Raw genomic sequence first — 14,004 nt, 5'->3', positions numbered from 1 at the left:
GAGTATAATTTTATTTTTCCCTACAAGTCAGTAAGTACCACGTTGTAGGCTGGACTGGAGGCCCTCAGAAGTGATGCCTGCAGGCCAAGAGGAGAGTATTTTCTCCCCCTGTTTGTCTCCCACCCATTCTGTTTTTTCTTCTCCGACTGTCTGTGTCCAGAGCTGGGAGGTTCTTTACTGAAAGCTGGCACACCAGCTTGCTGGTATCCTGGAAATCCAATTAGCTCCACTCTATAGAAACTCAAACTAATGATCAGTCAGCTTAGACACGCAAGTGCAAGTGGAAAAAATCCAATTAGGGCCTTTCTGAGCCTCCCAGGCTGCTCTCAGAGCACCCTGGAATAATAGCCCTATAATTTCACATGGAGTTTGTCATAGGATATCCTGAAACACAGCGATCCCAAACTGTCCATTCTGTCTATATTTCCTATAATACAAGCAGGACGCTTCAGTTGCTCCACCAGGCCGATCCATGTTCATTTTGTCATCCATGAAATATCATTTGTTATAGGTTTTATTACACAAATAAAATGAAATATTGAAATATCGATGCAAATATTATGTGGTTAAAATGTAATATATATATATATATATATATATATATATATATATATATATATACAGTATATATATATATATATATATATATATATATATATATATATATATATATATATATATATATATACATATATATATAATGATTTGTTACAATAAAAAATAGCTTCTTTATAATGTTAATATAAAAGTTCAATTCCTTATATTCCTAGCAATATTAATTCAAGTATCTATTTGAGATTTTACACTCATTTTTCCTATTACAACTGCTTTCACTGGGGTGCTGATTGATTTGCAGAGTTTGTGCTATACAAATGCGAATTTCCATTTCGACAAAATAAAGGGTTACAATTGTATTATTGTTAATATTATTATTGGTAATAAATAATAATAATAAAATTAATAATATGTTGATAAATACCTAAATGAATATGGATCTATAGGGTTGGAAATGCCCACTAGCACAGTAGATAATGACTGGCAAATCATTACAGCAGACAAATAAGTCTTTATACTTTTGCCTGTTGTTGAAACTGAGCTTGTCACTTTTGTCTCAGTCTGATAAGCTATAGTGATTAGTTAACCAGGGGTGTGTAACTCCTGTATGTCAGAAAAGAGATGGATTTCACCAAGAAGATTGTGTCCAGCAGGAGTGAGAGATGCCAAGTCCCATTGACATTGGTTAAGGTGATACAGTCCTTATGCTGGTAACACTGACTTTGAAACAATTGTTGCTTCATCTCTGCAAAACAAACCCCAGGGGACTTCAGTTTGACCGCCCTTGAAATGTATCCTTGTAAAGATGTATCTTTGTAATTGATAAGTACTTTAAATGTCAAAAGAAAAGAGTTTGCAATTGACTGACTTTCTTCTCAATGACATTTTTCCCTTTACATATTCTCTATAATTGAGCTTTTTAGCGTCCAGGCTAATGGCCTTTAAAATATTAAATACTTTAAGGCAAAAGACCTTTTTAGAAATTCAGCAAATGATCAAACATGACAGACTGCTTAGTGAAGTAATGTGTTTATTCTAGATATATTATTACTTGTATATTCAGCCTAATTCAAATATAGCTGCTAAGATGCTGTTTAATTAGGCTCTGCTAAGTAAGTCACCTGCAGGTATCTTTGGCGATACTTTCTGAAGGGAAAAGGTGTATGTTTGTGATCAATCTCAAATAATCCAATCAAAACTAATTGCCTTCCTTTTGAAATCAGTAGGGTATTTCTGTTAAGTAATACTTCATGTCACTTTCCCTATTAGCTCTGAGATAACATGCAGTCAGAAATGATTCCCAGATCTGTGGTCTTCAAAGGCTTTTCTCTTAATCCTGTTTTCCAAATTGTTTTCCACTCTTACCAGAAATTGACTATTTTATCATAACATCCATTCAAAAATTATTATTTTTTTTTCGCTTGAAAGCAGATTTACTGAAATTTCTGTTCGGAATCATCTGCATAACAATATTTTGCTAAACTTTGAGTGATTTGTAACACAGATTTTTTAAAGCATATTTTACTTAAAGGAATGTTGTTTTATTTTACAGATATTCTGTGACTATTATTATAGATATAAAGATAATAAAGATAGACAGGCAGATACATAGATAATGGAGAGACAGACAGATAGATAATAGATATAGTTCTAAAAATATACAATTATAACTCCAAAGTTACACTGAATCATATGTTCCCTTTAATTATTATTAACATAAAGTATTATTATTATTAATAATAATAATAAACAATATTATACCAAGAACCTAGCAAAAAGGTGAGACTACTAAAAATGTTTCTAGACTTATTTATCCTCAGTAAATACAGCTATCTCTTTCCTGCTACATTTAAAATTGTCTATAAAAACTAAGAATCTGATTCCACATAAACTGAAGCATAGAGACTGCTGTCACTGTTTTTGTTGCGGTCTTTAGAAGTCTGAAATAGGAAATAGGGTTTCAAATCTATTATTCTCAATTTAGCATAATATTACTTATGTCTGTAGCCAAATTAGTCTTCCATCTGCTTGTCTCTATCTATCTATCTATCTATCTATCTATCTATCTATCTCTGTATATCTATCTATCATTTATCTATCTATCATCTATCATCTATCTATCTATCTATCTATCTATCTATCTATCTATCTATCATCTATCTATCTATCTATCTATCTATCTATATCTATCTATCTATCTATCTATCTATCTATATATCTATCATCTATCTATCTATCATCTATCTATCTATCTATCTATCTATCTATCTATCTATCTATCTATCTATCATCTATCTATCATCTATCTATCTATCTATCTATCTATCATCTATCATCTATCTATCTATCTATCTATCTATCTATCTCATCTATCTATCTATCTATCTATCATCTATCTATCTATCTATCTATCTATCTATCTATCTATCTATCGGTTTGCCTGTCGTTCTGTCTATATATATATATATATCTCAAGTAAAGTTTTCATCAGAAGAGAGAAATGAGCGAGAAGATTTATCCAACAGTAAAATATTAGCTCATATTAATCTCTATTCTCACCCTCTTTGTGCTCTCAAATAGGCAATAAATAAAGTAATATGTAAATCCATATTGAGTCTTGTAAGGGAACTGGTAGAAAAAGGTTAAATACATGAACAAATCACATATATTCAAATATATTCAAACGAGGGTAGATTAAGGAATACTTACATGTGTTTTTAGGACTGCGAATATTTTAACTTTAATTTACCCTATTATATTACACCCCCCACCCTACAACAATATTAAGTGTTTTTATATATTTTTTCACTAACAAGGCTCATATTATTGAGTCTGTATTTATATAAAAAAAACCTCTCAATAAAAGACTGTCACCGTCACCATTATTAGGTTAATTCACCAATATTTAATTTATAGTTAGACCGTCATAATGGATTATTATGCCGTCTTATTGCAAAATGATATCAACAATCAGCCTTAAAGCCCTTTTCAAAGGCTGCTCCATGAATCATTAGCAAAAATGTGTTTTTTTTTAGTAGTTTACATTACTGTGCACATTTAAGCGAAATTAGTTTTTCAGAGAATATATATATATATATATATATATATATATATATATATATATATATATATATATATGTATATATATATATACACACACACACACACACATATACATACATACATGCACATTATATATATATATATATATATATATACACACATATACATACATACACATTATATATATATATATATATATATATATATATATATATATATATATATATACACATATATATTGATACATATATATTAATAATATTAATACATTCATACATAATTATATTAAAATACAAATTAATTTAACCCTTTTTATTATTAAACCAGGTAGTCAGTATTTGTAGCTACCAATTAGATCCGTACAGTTGTCCATATAATTTCTACAATAAATACAGGCCATAAACAATGTTGACTGATACAGTGTGAATGTTTATCTAAATCAAACCATATAATAATCTTCTTTATTGGATATGAACCTTACAGAACTGGTTACATGTAGAAATGTGTTGGGGCAGTATATTTGTAATTCATATTTCAAACATTAGATTTGTATTCTGATTCAAATATCTGAACTATACACAAAATGACATTTTATAATAGAAATGAAAGGAGTTTGGTTCCTAAGCAGCCTGGTCTCTGCTCTGTCATATTCACTAACATTCACTAGAATACTGTAGGATTATTCCCCTTTTTCCCCATATAACTTATATGTAAATCATTGGTTTTAAGACTGCATCAACTTTAGTTTATCTTATCTGTGACAATCTTTTAAAAATACAGTCATTGCAGTAATTGAATCCTGTGTTTTACAGTCTTCATTCACTTGCTGTAAATGCTTTCCAATGGCAAAAAATCAGCTCTAACTGGTACCGATCAAATGCTATTACAATCAATTACATTGAGATTTTATTCTCTTTCAATTTTCTCTTATAAAATGAAAACTAAGTGAATGTATTTGAACGTCATTTAATTGTAACACCTTTAGTCTAGTTTTCCAATTAGGGAACGTCTATAAATACAGCTATTTATTTCACATGTGTATTTCTCTAAAACATTTGGTTTTGTTTAGATTTACCCATAAAAGGTATTAATGTCTACCAACAGGGAGCTGGGAATTAATATATATTAAAATGAATAGGATACACCAAACAGTAACACCAAAATATAGGTAAAATATGTGTAAAAGACAGATGGGTGAATAGAAATAAAAAAAATAAAAAAGTAAAATGTTTTTTTTTTATATTCAATAATGAATGCACTATATTGAGAAAATAAGAAAATATTATTAATATAATTCTTTGCAATGGAAACAAAATAAATGCTTTTGTAATATTGAGCTAAGGGGAAACTTTGCAGAGCATTTAAATCTATGTTGCATTCTAATATTGGGCTAGGAATTGTGTATCAATTATAGCAATAATTAAAATGACAATGCACGTCCAAAACAAAATTATTTTAACAGAGACCTCAGTGAGGAAACTGGAATTAAATGCCAACTAATATTGTGTACAACCCATACAAAAACAATTAAACTTGCATGGAAATACATGACTGGTAATTTTCCTTTTGTTATTTCTAAATATATATTTGTTGGCATTTCTTCCCAATATAAAATATACAGTACATAAAATTGTATCTTAAAAAACCTGTTATAACAATATCCACCCTCTATTATGTTAGCTAATAAATTTGACCTATTGTTCGTTTGTTAAAATGATGTCACCTTGGAACAGTCCCTAAGCTACTATTTCAATGAATTGCCCTCTGATGGAGCCAATCAGCCAATCACAGACAAGCGGCTTGTTTATGCCCACCAATGAGGGAAGCAGGAAAGAAATTAGAAGCCGAAACTAAAGGTTTGGTTCAAAAATGATTACACAGAGCCTGTGGGCTGGACCAGTCTTGGCAAAGTTTCAGTCTGACATTCACCAGGACGTGCATGGATGTACTGTGAGGATAGAGGACACTTGTATAGGGGATACATCCAGTTCTTCTAGGCAATCTTTCTATTGACAAAGGATGGATCAGCCAACAAGTAATACACAGACCCAACATCAACACGAACCCATCAGTTTTGGAATTGATCAGATTTTAAACAGTTCTGATCAGGAAAACTCTTCCCATTCGGCTCCCAGAGGGTCAGAAAGCTCCAATTACCTGGGAAGTCCAATAAACCGATCAAGTGCCCCCTATTCTTCACTGTCTGCTGCCTTCCATGGCATAGGGGCAGCGTTTGATGACTCTGGATCTTACAGTGTGAATCTCAGTTTGGCTCCAGCTGGAGTGATCAGGGTTCCAGCTCACCGACCTATTCCTGGTGCAGTCCCACCTCCTATTTCCAGTGCCATCCCAGGCATGCCAGCTGTGCCCGGCCTTGGCAGCCTTAACTTCCCCTGGATGGAAAGCAGCAGACGGTTTGTGAAAGAAAGATTTACAGGTGAGAAGCTGCACAAAGCTATTTAACCTCTTATGTTCATGTAGTGATCAGCCAATAGATACCTAATATGTATTTCACATTGCAATATTCAATGCTGTGGGTACAGACACATTAACTGGCAAAATAACTATAAACCAGTACAGTGAGCTAAATATTTTATTATAGTTGTTTTGCTGTGGAAAATTATACTTAAATTTTATATATATACACACATATATATATATATATATATATATATATATATATATATATATATATATATATATATATATATATATATATATATATACACACACACGTACAGCAGAAATTGTATAACTTATACTCTGTGTTTAAATTGCAAAATATTAAATTTTTCATTTGAAATCATCTTTGTTTCATTTTAGTAGAATTTGTTTATGTTTATAACGACAACATATTTAGTAGAAATAATATATTAGCTATGGACAATATATTTTACAGTATCAAATACTACAAATATAAAATAAATCTCAAAACATTATTTATCTAACATTATGGATTATGTAAAGGAAACTAACAAAAAAATGGGTTAAGTTCTTTGCAAAAATATATGAAATTAACCACAACAGAATTGTACATTATACTGTGTATATAATTCATGCAGATTGTATGATAGCTGTAGACAGTAAAGTAACTGTAAGTTGGATCAACATATATGTTACAAGTTGTTCCCTGGAGCCTTAATTGTACTTAAAGAGCAGATGGCCTCTGAATTTGACTTCTGGGCATAATAATATAGGGTTTTCTATGAACTGCAGCCCAAGTTTCTTTTTAAGTTGTAACTGATACAGCTCAGCCTATATTAGTAAAATATTATTAAGGAACATTCAATCTCTAATGAAAATATTCAAACCATTAAATAAAACGTTTACAACTTTTGTTATTCTTTTTTATTTTTTAGCCATATTTTACAACATTATACCTATTATTATTTATTTTTTATTATTTTATTATTATCATGGATTGTTTAATACGAGAGACCTCCATTTACTAATTCCTAGTCATAAAAACTGGATACTATAATTATATATATTTTTTATCATACAGAATATTTGTACATTTTTTTTCTCCATATTTGTTCAACAATTCTAAGATTTGTTGCTTATATACAGTCTTCATTATTGGACTTCTCGTTTTACTATTGCATAATAGCCCATATCATTAAAGTGTCCTTTATTGTGCTTATGTCAATTATCTGATGAGTACCTTTGTAGCTGACCGTAAGGTAGTGACCTATTCATTTATTTTTGTCTCTTTTAGCTGCAGCTGCCCTTACACCCTTTACAGTGACCCGCAGGATTGGGCACCCATATCAAAACCGCACACCACCCAAACGCAAGAAGCCCCGCACTTCTTTCTCCAGGGTACAAATCTGCGAGCTGGAGAAACGATTCCATCGCCAAAAGTACTTGGCATCAGCAGAGAGAGCTGCACTCGCCAAATCCCTGAAGATGACTGATGCACAAGTGAAAACGTGGTTCCAAAATAGAAGAACAAAGTGGAGGTGAGTTTGGTAAAAGGGAAAACCGACAGAGTCAGAGAAATACACCTGGATAGCTTTAAATCTTCTGTCTATCTATATTCTCACTTTATTATTTTCTAATGCTTTTTAGAAATATTGTGGAAACTTAGAATTATACCCTCCCACTTGATTTTGAAATTATTTTGTATATGGTACCCTAAAAAATGCAATAGCAAGTACATACATGTATTATAAATATAAATACAAATTACAGAATAAACACAGCTTCATCAAATAATAAAAAAAAAAAAAAAAATATATAAAGAAAAGTTTTTTTTTAATTTTTGGTATTGCTAAAGTCTTTAATATACATAAACATATATTTATTATTCATTGAATACAATTGTATATACGTGTAAAAGGTACTCTCATTGGGATGGTTTGAATATTCAACAACAGTATTTTTTTTAAATAAAACAACCTAGATATTGCATTTTGTATTATTTGCATATAAACAGTTACATATTTTGAAATTGGTCCCATATCATTTTGCAAATAGCTTTTTTTTTGTCATCTTACATTTAGTTTCGTTTATTTTCATTTAAAACAGGTGGTGAATTTCATCGTTTTAATGCTTTTTAAAATGAATAAATTATTTATTTGTAGATTGCTCAGAACATATATGTAATAAATTATGTAGAGCGCATGTATTGCTGTATACAGAAGTAGACAAAAGGAACTAGATGGCATTGCTTTCATAAGGCAAGAGACAGTGGAAATGACCAAGACTTCAGACATCTCTTCTTCACCTGTTACTTTTATGCAAATCAATATAAAGAATGTGTTATGTAGAAGGGTAATGAGTATTCTCCCAGCTGATTACTGGTATTTAAATTCATAAAAACGTATGAGGGTTCTCTATGGAAAATAAGGAAATCTGAGCTACACATATTGGGTTATTTTATTTCACGTCTATTATCAACATAGCAAGGCAGCATTGTTTTCTGTATTGTGGCCATTGTTGTGGTTTCAGCTGAAAACCAGTTCTCACAAAGCAGCTGCAGCTTGATAATTGTATATGTACTTATGCAGAATATAATAGTGTGCAACTATTCACTGTTTAATCTATGTATATAGCTGCAACAGATATTGAGATGATGTTATATTAGTTATCTATCAGTGCTGTATTCAACAGTGTAGGGAGGGGGGCCATTCTGCTCTTTATATCCAACTATAAACACCCACCTTTTTATTCCACTGAGTCACCGTGTTTAAAAGCTGTACAAGATACTTTCCCTTGCTGCATATATTACAACTGATATTATTTTGTTGTGAGCATTTTAATTTGTTGTCCCCTAGAAAAAAAAATCTACAGGCACCCATGGATGTGTTTAATATAATATTCCTCACTATTGCCAGAATTTGTATATGAATACAACAGAAATACTATTATCAACAGGCCCATTGTTTACACCCTAAGTAGGAGTATCATATCAATGGTTTTCATTTCAGAATATAAGGATATAATATACAAATCAAACAGTAGTAAATCTTTGTAAAAGACACCTTACTTCAGGAAATTATTGAATTATGTATTTCAAAAATACATTTTAATTTAGCACAGTAAAGGATTAAATACGATTTTGAATATTTAATATTTTTCTTTGTGAAAAAACATTCTAGATGCAGGCCATTTTATGTGTATATTTTATACAGGCACTATAAGTATGTATATTACAAACACTAATATATATACTATACTATATATATATATATTATGACTAGGCAACAATCTGTGAAATTTGGCTTAGTATTTAAACAAAGGGCCAATTTAGTGTATAAATGATCTCTCTATTTGTTGCTACAAGAACTATTATTATATGCAGCATAGAATGCATTTACTGGCAGTTTGAAAAAACATAGGAAGATGCCCCAATTGTTTTATCTAACAAACAGGGCTTTCGTGCAGTGCAGGACAGTCATTTTTGGGGACCATGCTGTTTTAAATTTTAAAATAAAAATACATTTGATAGGATAATGACATAGAAATCATGACGTTTCAACTACTCCTGTTAATTCATGGAATTTGACAGATGTCAACAATAAATGTAAGTTTATTTTCGTCTATAAATCTAATTTCACTCTATAGTGGCATTTTTGAGTGTTCTAGCTTTATATTCTTAATACTAACTTTTTAATATCTTAAATAAACAAAATACTCTGGGTGTTTGGAGATGTTTTAGCTTCTTGTCTTTGTCAGATTATATCCCTATGAATCTCTGTAAAATGGGTTTAATATAAAATACCATGCATATTTCATTAACCCATATAATTCTGCGCTCTTTATCTTCCAACTATGAAGTGGAAATTAGCCTTGCAATATTTATTCAGCAATTTAGAAGGGATACCTTTTAAAAAAGATGATATGGTTCGTTTTCTGTTAGACCTTCGGGAACAACTATCTTACATAGACTAAATATGTAGACATTTCATTGTGGATGATTTGCATTTTGACTTTTTGCTTAAAGTATTTAATACAGCAAGAGAGATAGCCAGAACAAAATAAATCACATCTATATAAAATAAAAGGTGGAGAATATATATTCTGTACCTGTAAACTCATTTTCTGCACCTCAGTAATAGGTAAGGTTTAAACTATCAGTAATTGTAATAACAATATTTATCCAGCTCACTGAAGTAGCAATGGGGGTATCTTTTTACTAATCTCTCTTTAATGGGATGCAATTGAAAAATAATTTATTAAATTCTATATATATTTATTTTTCTGTCGGCATAGCAAAATGTAAAAATGCCAATTATTTTAATAACCACCCCCCATTTTTTAATACATATGAGGGTTGTGACAGGTCAGATACTATAGTTAATTACTTTAGGCGCAGGCAGTAATGTAGATATGAATTGTGCGGCCCAATTATTGCTTAAATACAAAACTACATAGAATCAGTTTCATTATGAGATAAAAAAAATACTAACGATTAGTATAAAGTCTACTGGATATAAACAGTAAGTACTGGATATATATGAAAATAATAGTAGAGTGCTAGAGCTTTTGGAGCAAAACGATTAGTAATGACTTCTCATCAGGAACAATAAAAAACATTGCTTAATATATGAGTTAGTTTTGATGGAGAACAACAATAATAATACAAATAAATAATAATACAAATAAAGAGCATGTAAACACTTTAGTTTGTAAAGCAATAGAAAAAGTGTACTTAAGTTTAGCCAAAGTGTTCCCTTTGGGGTGAGCATTTTTCTTCCAGCAATAATTGTGTAACTGTTGTATAGTTTGTGATAAAATTATAGGCTGGCCATTAGTGTAAATAGCTCTGTATTATTGATAACATTTGGATTTGTACAATATAGGCCTAGACCAGCCTCACCGACTTATTTATTGTTATAATTATCCCATAAACACAATCACATAACCCAATCGCTAGAGCTCAGATAATTTAAAATAGTTTAGCCAAAATATTGTTTTTAAAATCGCATTTTTAGCACAGAATTGACCAAGTATAACAAAGCAAAATCTTTACCGGCTTTCAATAATCTTTTCAGGTAATTCGTGTTTAATTTATGGAGTCACATCACTGGAAATATATATATATATATATATATATATATATATATATATATATATATATATATATATATATATATATATATACACACACCACTATCTATCTATTTATCTATCTATCTATCTATCTATATATATTTCTATTTATGTATATAATCTATCTATCTATAATCTATCTATCTATCTATCTATCTATCTATCTATCTATCTATCTATCTATCTATTTATATTATCTATCTATATATCTATCTATCATCTATCTATATCATCTATCTATCTATCTATCTATCTATCTATCTATCAATCTATATGTCTGTATATCTATCTATTTATATAATCTATCAATCTATTTATATAATCTATCTATCTATTTGTCAATAATCTATCAGTCTACCCGTCAATCATCTATCTATCATCTGTCTGTGTATCCATTTATTATCTATTTATATTATCTATCTATCTATCATCTATCTATCTATCTATCTATCTATCTATCAGTCAGTCGTTTATCTATTATCTATCTTATCTATCTATCTATCATCTATCTATCTATCTATCTATCTATCTATCTATCCATCTATCTATCTTATTATCTATCTACCTACCCCTGTTTATCCACATATCTAGGTAAACACACAACTCATGCACTTCTCTAATGAGCTACTGCAGATTTAATAGTACTCTTTTGTAATAGCTTCTTATCAAATATGCAATTAATCATGCACAGAAGACAAATATACCTTATAATGAGTACAGCAGCAGGTATTGCTTCTAGACTGTTTAAATCTTTAGGGAACAGCTAATGGCCGCCAGATCCTTTAGGAAACATACTTTTCCATTTTACTGGTGGTCATTGTTTGGCAATATTTTAGGGGATCAATAGCATAAAACGTTTTGAATGCCTATTCATAATGCGCGTGCATTTTATTTTCCTGTATGACTAAAATTCAATTTGCAATTTGACTTTAGGAGACAGACAGCAGAAGAAAGGGAAGCAGAGAGGCAGCAGGCCAACAGATTAATGCTCCAACTGCAACATGACGCCTTCCAGAAGTCATTGAGTGACTCCATACAACCAGATCCTCTGTGTTTACACAACTCTTCCCTATTTGCACTCCAAAATTTGCAGCCTTGGGAGGAGGAGAACAGCAAGATTCCACCTGTTACATCTTTGGTGTGAACCATTTAGGACTGCAGGGGAAAACTGTAACTTCTGGAAGAACTGCATGAACCACTGGATGGAGAGCCCATGACATGGTACCTTGAGGGACAAGTTCCATGGTGCTGGACCTGCTAGATCTTGTAATACTGCTGCAGATGGGTCTAGGAATTACTATATGGAAGTAATGAAGCAACTGTTTTATTCTTGTATGGTGACAGGACATGTAATTAACAATATAGGGACTTTGTTGCTCGGTTAAAGCTTGATTATTTTCTACAGCATTACTAAAATGGAAATGACTACATGCAGGGAAAACGTTTTGATTTAAAAAAAAAAAACAAAAACAAAAAAAAACTCAGATATTTACCAAAACTGAAAAAAATAAAATATTTTACAGAAAACTTGAAATCAACTGATCGAGACACTAACAATTTTTGATTGTGTACTTGGAACAATAATGGCTTTCAACCTCACCTCAAAAATTTGGTTAAAGCTGTATAGATTATTATGTATACATACTTAATAAGACGTATTGGGCAGAATACATTGAAAACACTGAAGGCCAGAGTTTAATAACATATGTTGAGAGAACTTGATTCATTAAATGTACATATGAGGCAGTTCATAATATAACAAAACAGGCACAACACTCTTTGTAACATATCTTTAATTTATTGCTGTGGTAAATTTCCTATAATGTTATCATAAAAAAAAAAATATATAAATATATTGTTGTTAAATATTTATGTTCGGTTGAGTGTTATTATTTTATGTTGTTTGGAGAATAATAGAGAAATTGAATTTTGAACGAAATTATTGATATTTAAAATTTGGCTGGGACAAAATAGTCATGACTTTACCAAATATACATTTTACTTGTTATATTTATTTGATGAAAAACAAAAAGGAAACATTTCAAATGCTAACTTTTCCCCCCAAAAGTACTTATTTTAATATTGTACATCACTAAGGGTATTTGTAAATTGAACCGATGTTCAGTTATTCTAAGGAAAAGTTCAAAACATTTTAACATCAAAAATGACAAATATTATTAAAGACCTTTAGCTACTTACTGAGTAAGCGCCTTATATTTCCTAGATAAACACTTCTAGGTTTATAATATGTATTATAATTTGTACTTAATGAAATATGTAAATAAACTTTTTTATTTAAATATAAAGCAAATGTGTGTATACCTATTAACTAAAGCTTTTTATCAATTTATTTGAATCACATTTATTAAAAATGTACTTTTTTTCATTATTTTACTAAAATGTAATATATTGCAGTGGTTCCTTGAAGATCCAGTAAAACGATATAAAAGATCAGTGTGTAAAGTTTGAAATCTTTACCTCAACTTGACAATAACCCATATTAAAAAAATATTCCTATAATACACTTTGAAAAAGCTAAATATCAGGTGAGGTCATAAATAATTTTTTATTTTCATCACAAGTAGATTAAATTTAGTTTATTTGGAAATGTAAGCAACGTTTATCAGATAGCTCAAATTTAAGCTTTTTTTTTTAATTGTTGTTTACACACTTGATGGGTCGGTATCTATCTATCTCTGCCTATCTCTGTCTCAAATATAAATTAATATACATAACTATCATACATATCTCCAAAATGACCAAATATATTTATTTATTATTTGTAGTGTTTAGTTAGACTGACAAACACACACGACACATATTTATCTA

The 14,004-nt window shown here is 30.2% G+C and overlaps 1 protein-coding gene across 1 annotated transcript; it reads left to right on the top strand.

Annotated features, from left to right (window-relative positions):
• Positions 1 to 5,601: 5,601 nt before the first annotated feature.
• TLX3 (T cell leukemia homeobox 3) lies at positions 5,602 to 13,370 on the top strand. The gene is made up of 3 exons (XM_053716166.1): positions 5,602 to 6,055; positions 7,337 to 7,580; positions 12,109 to 13,370. The coding sequence occupies exons 1-3, from the start codon at positions 5,638 to 5,640 to the stop codon at positions 12,317 to 12,319; spliced, it is 873 nt and encodes a 290-aa protein (XP_053572141.1). The 5' UTR covers positions 5,602 to 5,637; the 3' UTR covers positions 12,320 to 13,370.
• The last annotated feature ends 634 nt before the right edge of the window (positions 13,371 to 14,004 follow it).

The sequence above is a fragment of the Bombina bombina genome, chromosome 6 (genome assembly GCF_027579735.1).
Source record: "Bombina bombina isolate aBomBom1 chromosome 6, aBomBom1.pri, whole genome shotgun sequence".
Classification (NCBI taxonomy): domain Eukaryota; kingdom Metazoa; phylum Chordata; class Amphibia; order Anura; family Bombinatoridae; genus Bombina; species Bombina bombina.
This window is presented reverse-complemented; position numbering and strand designations above follow the sequence as displayed.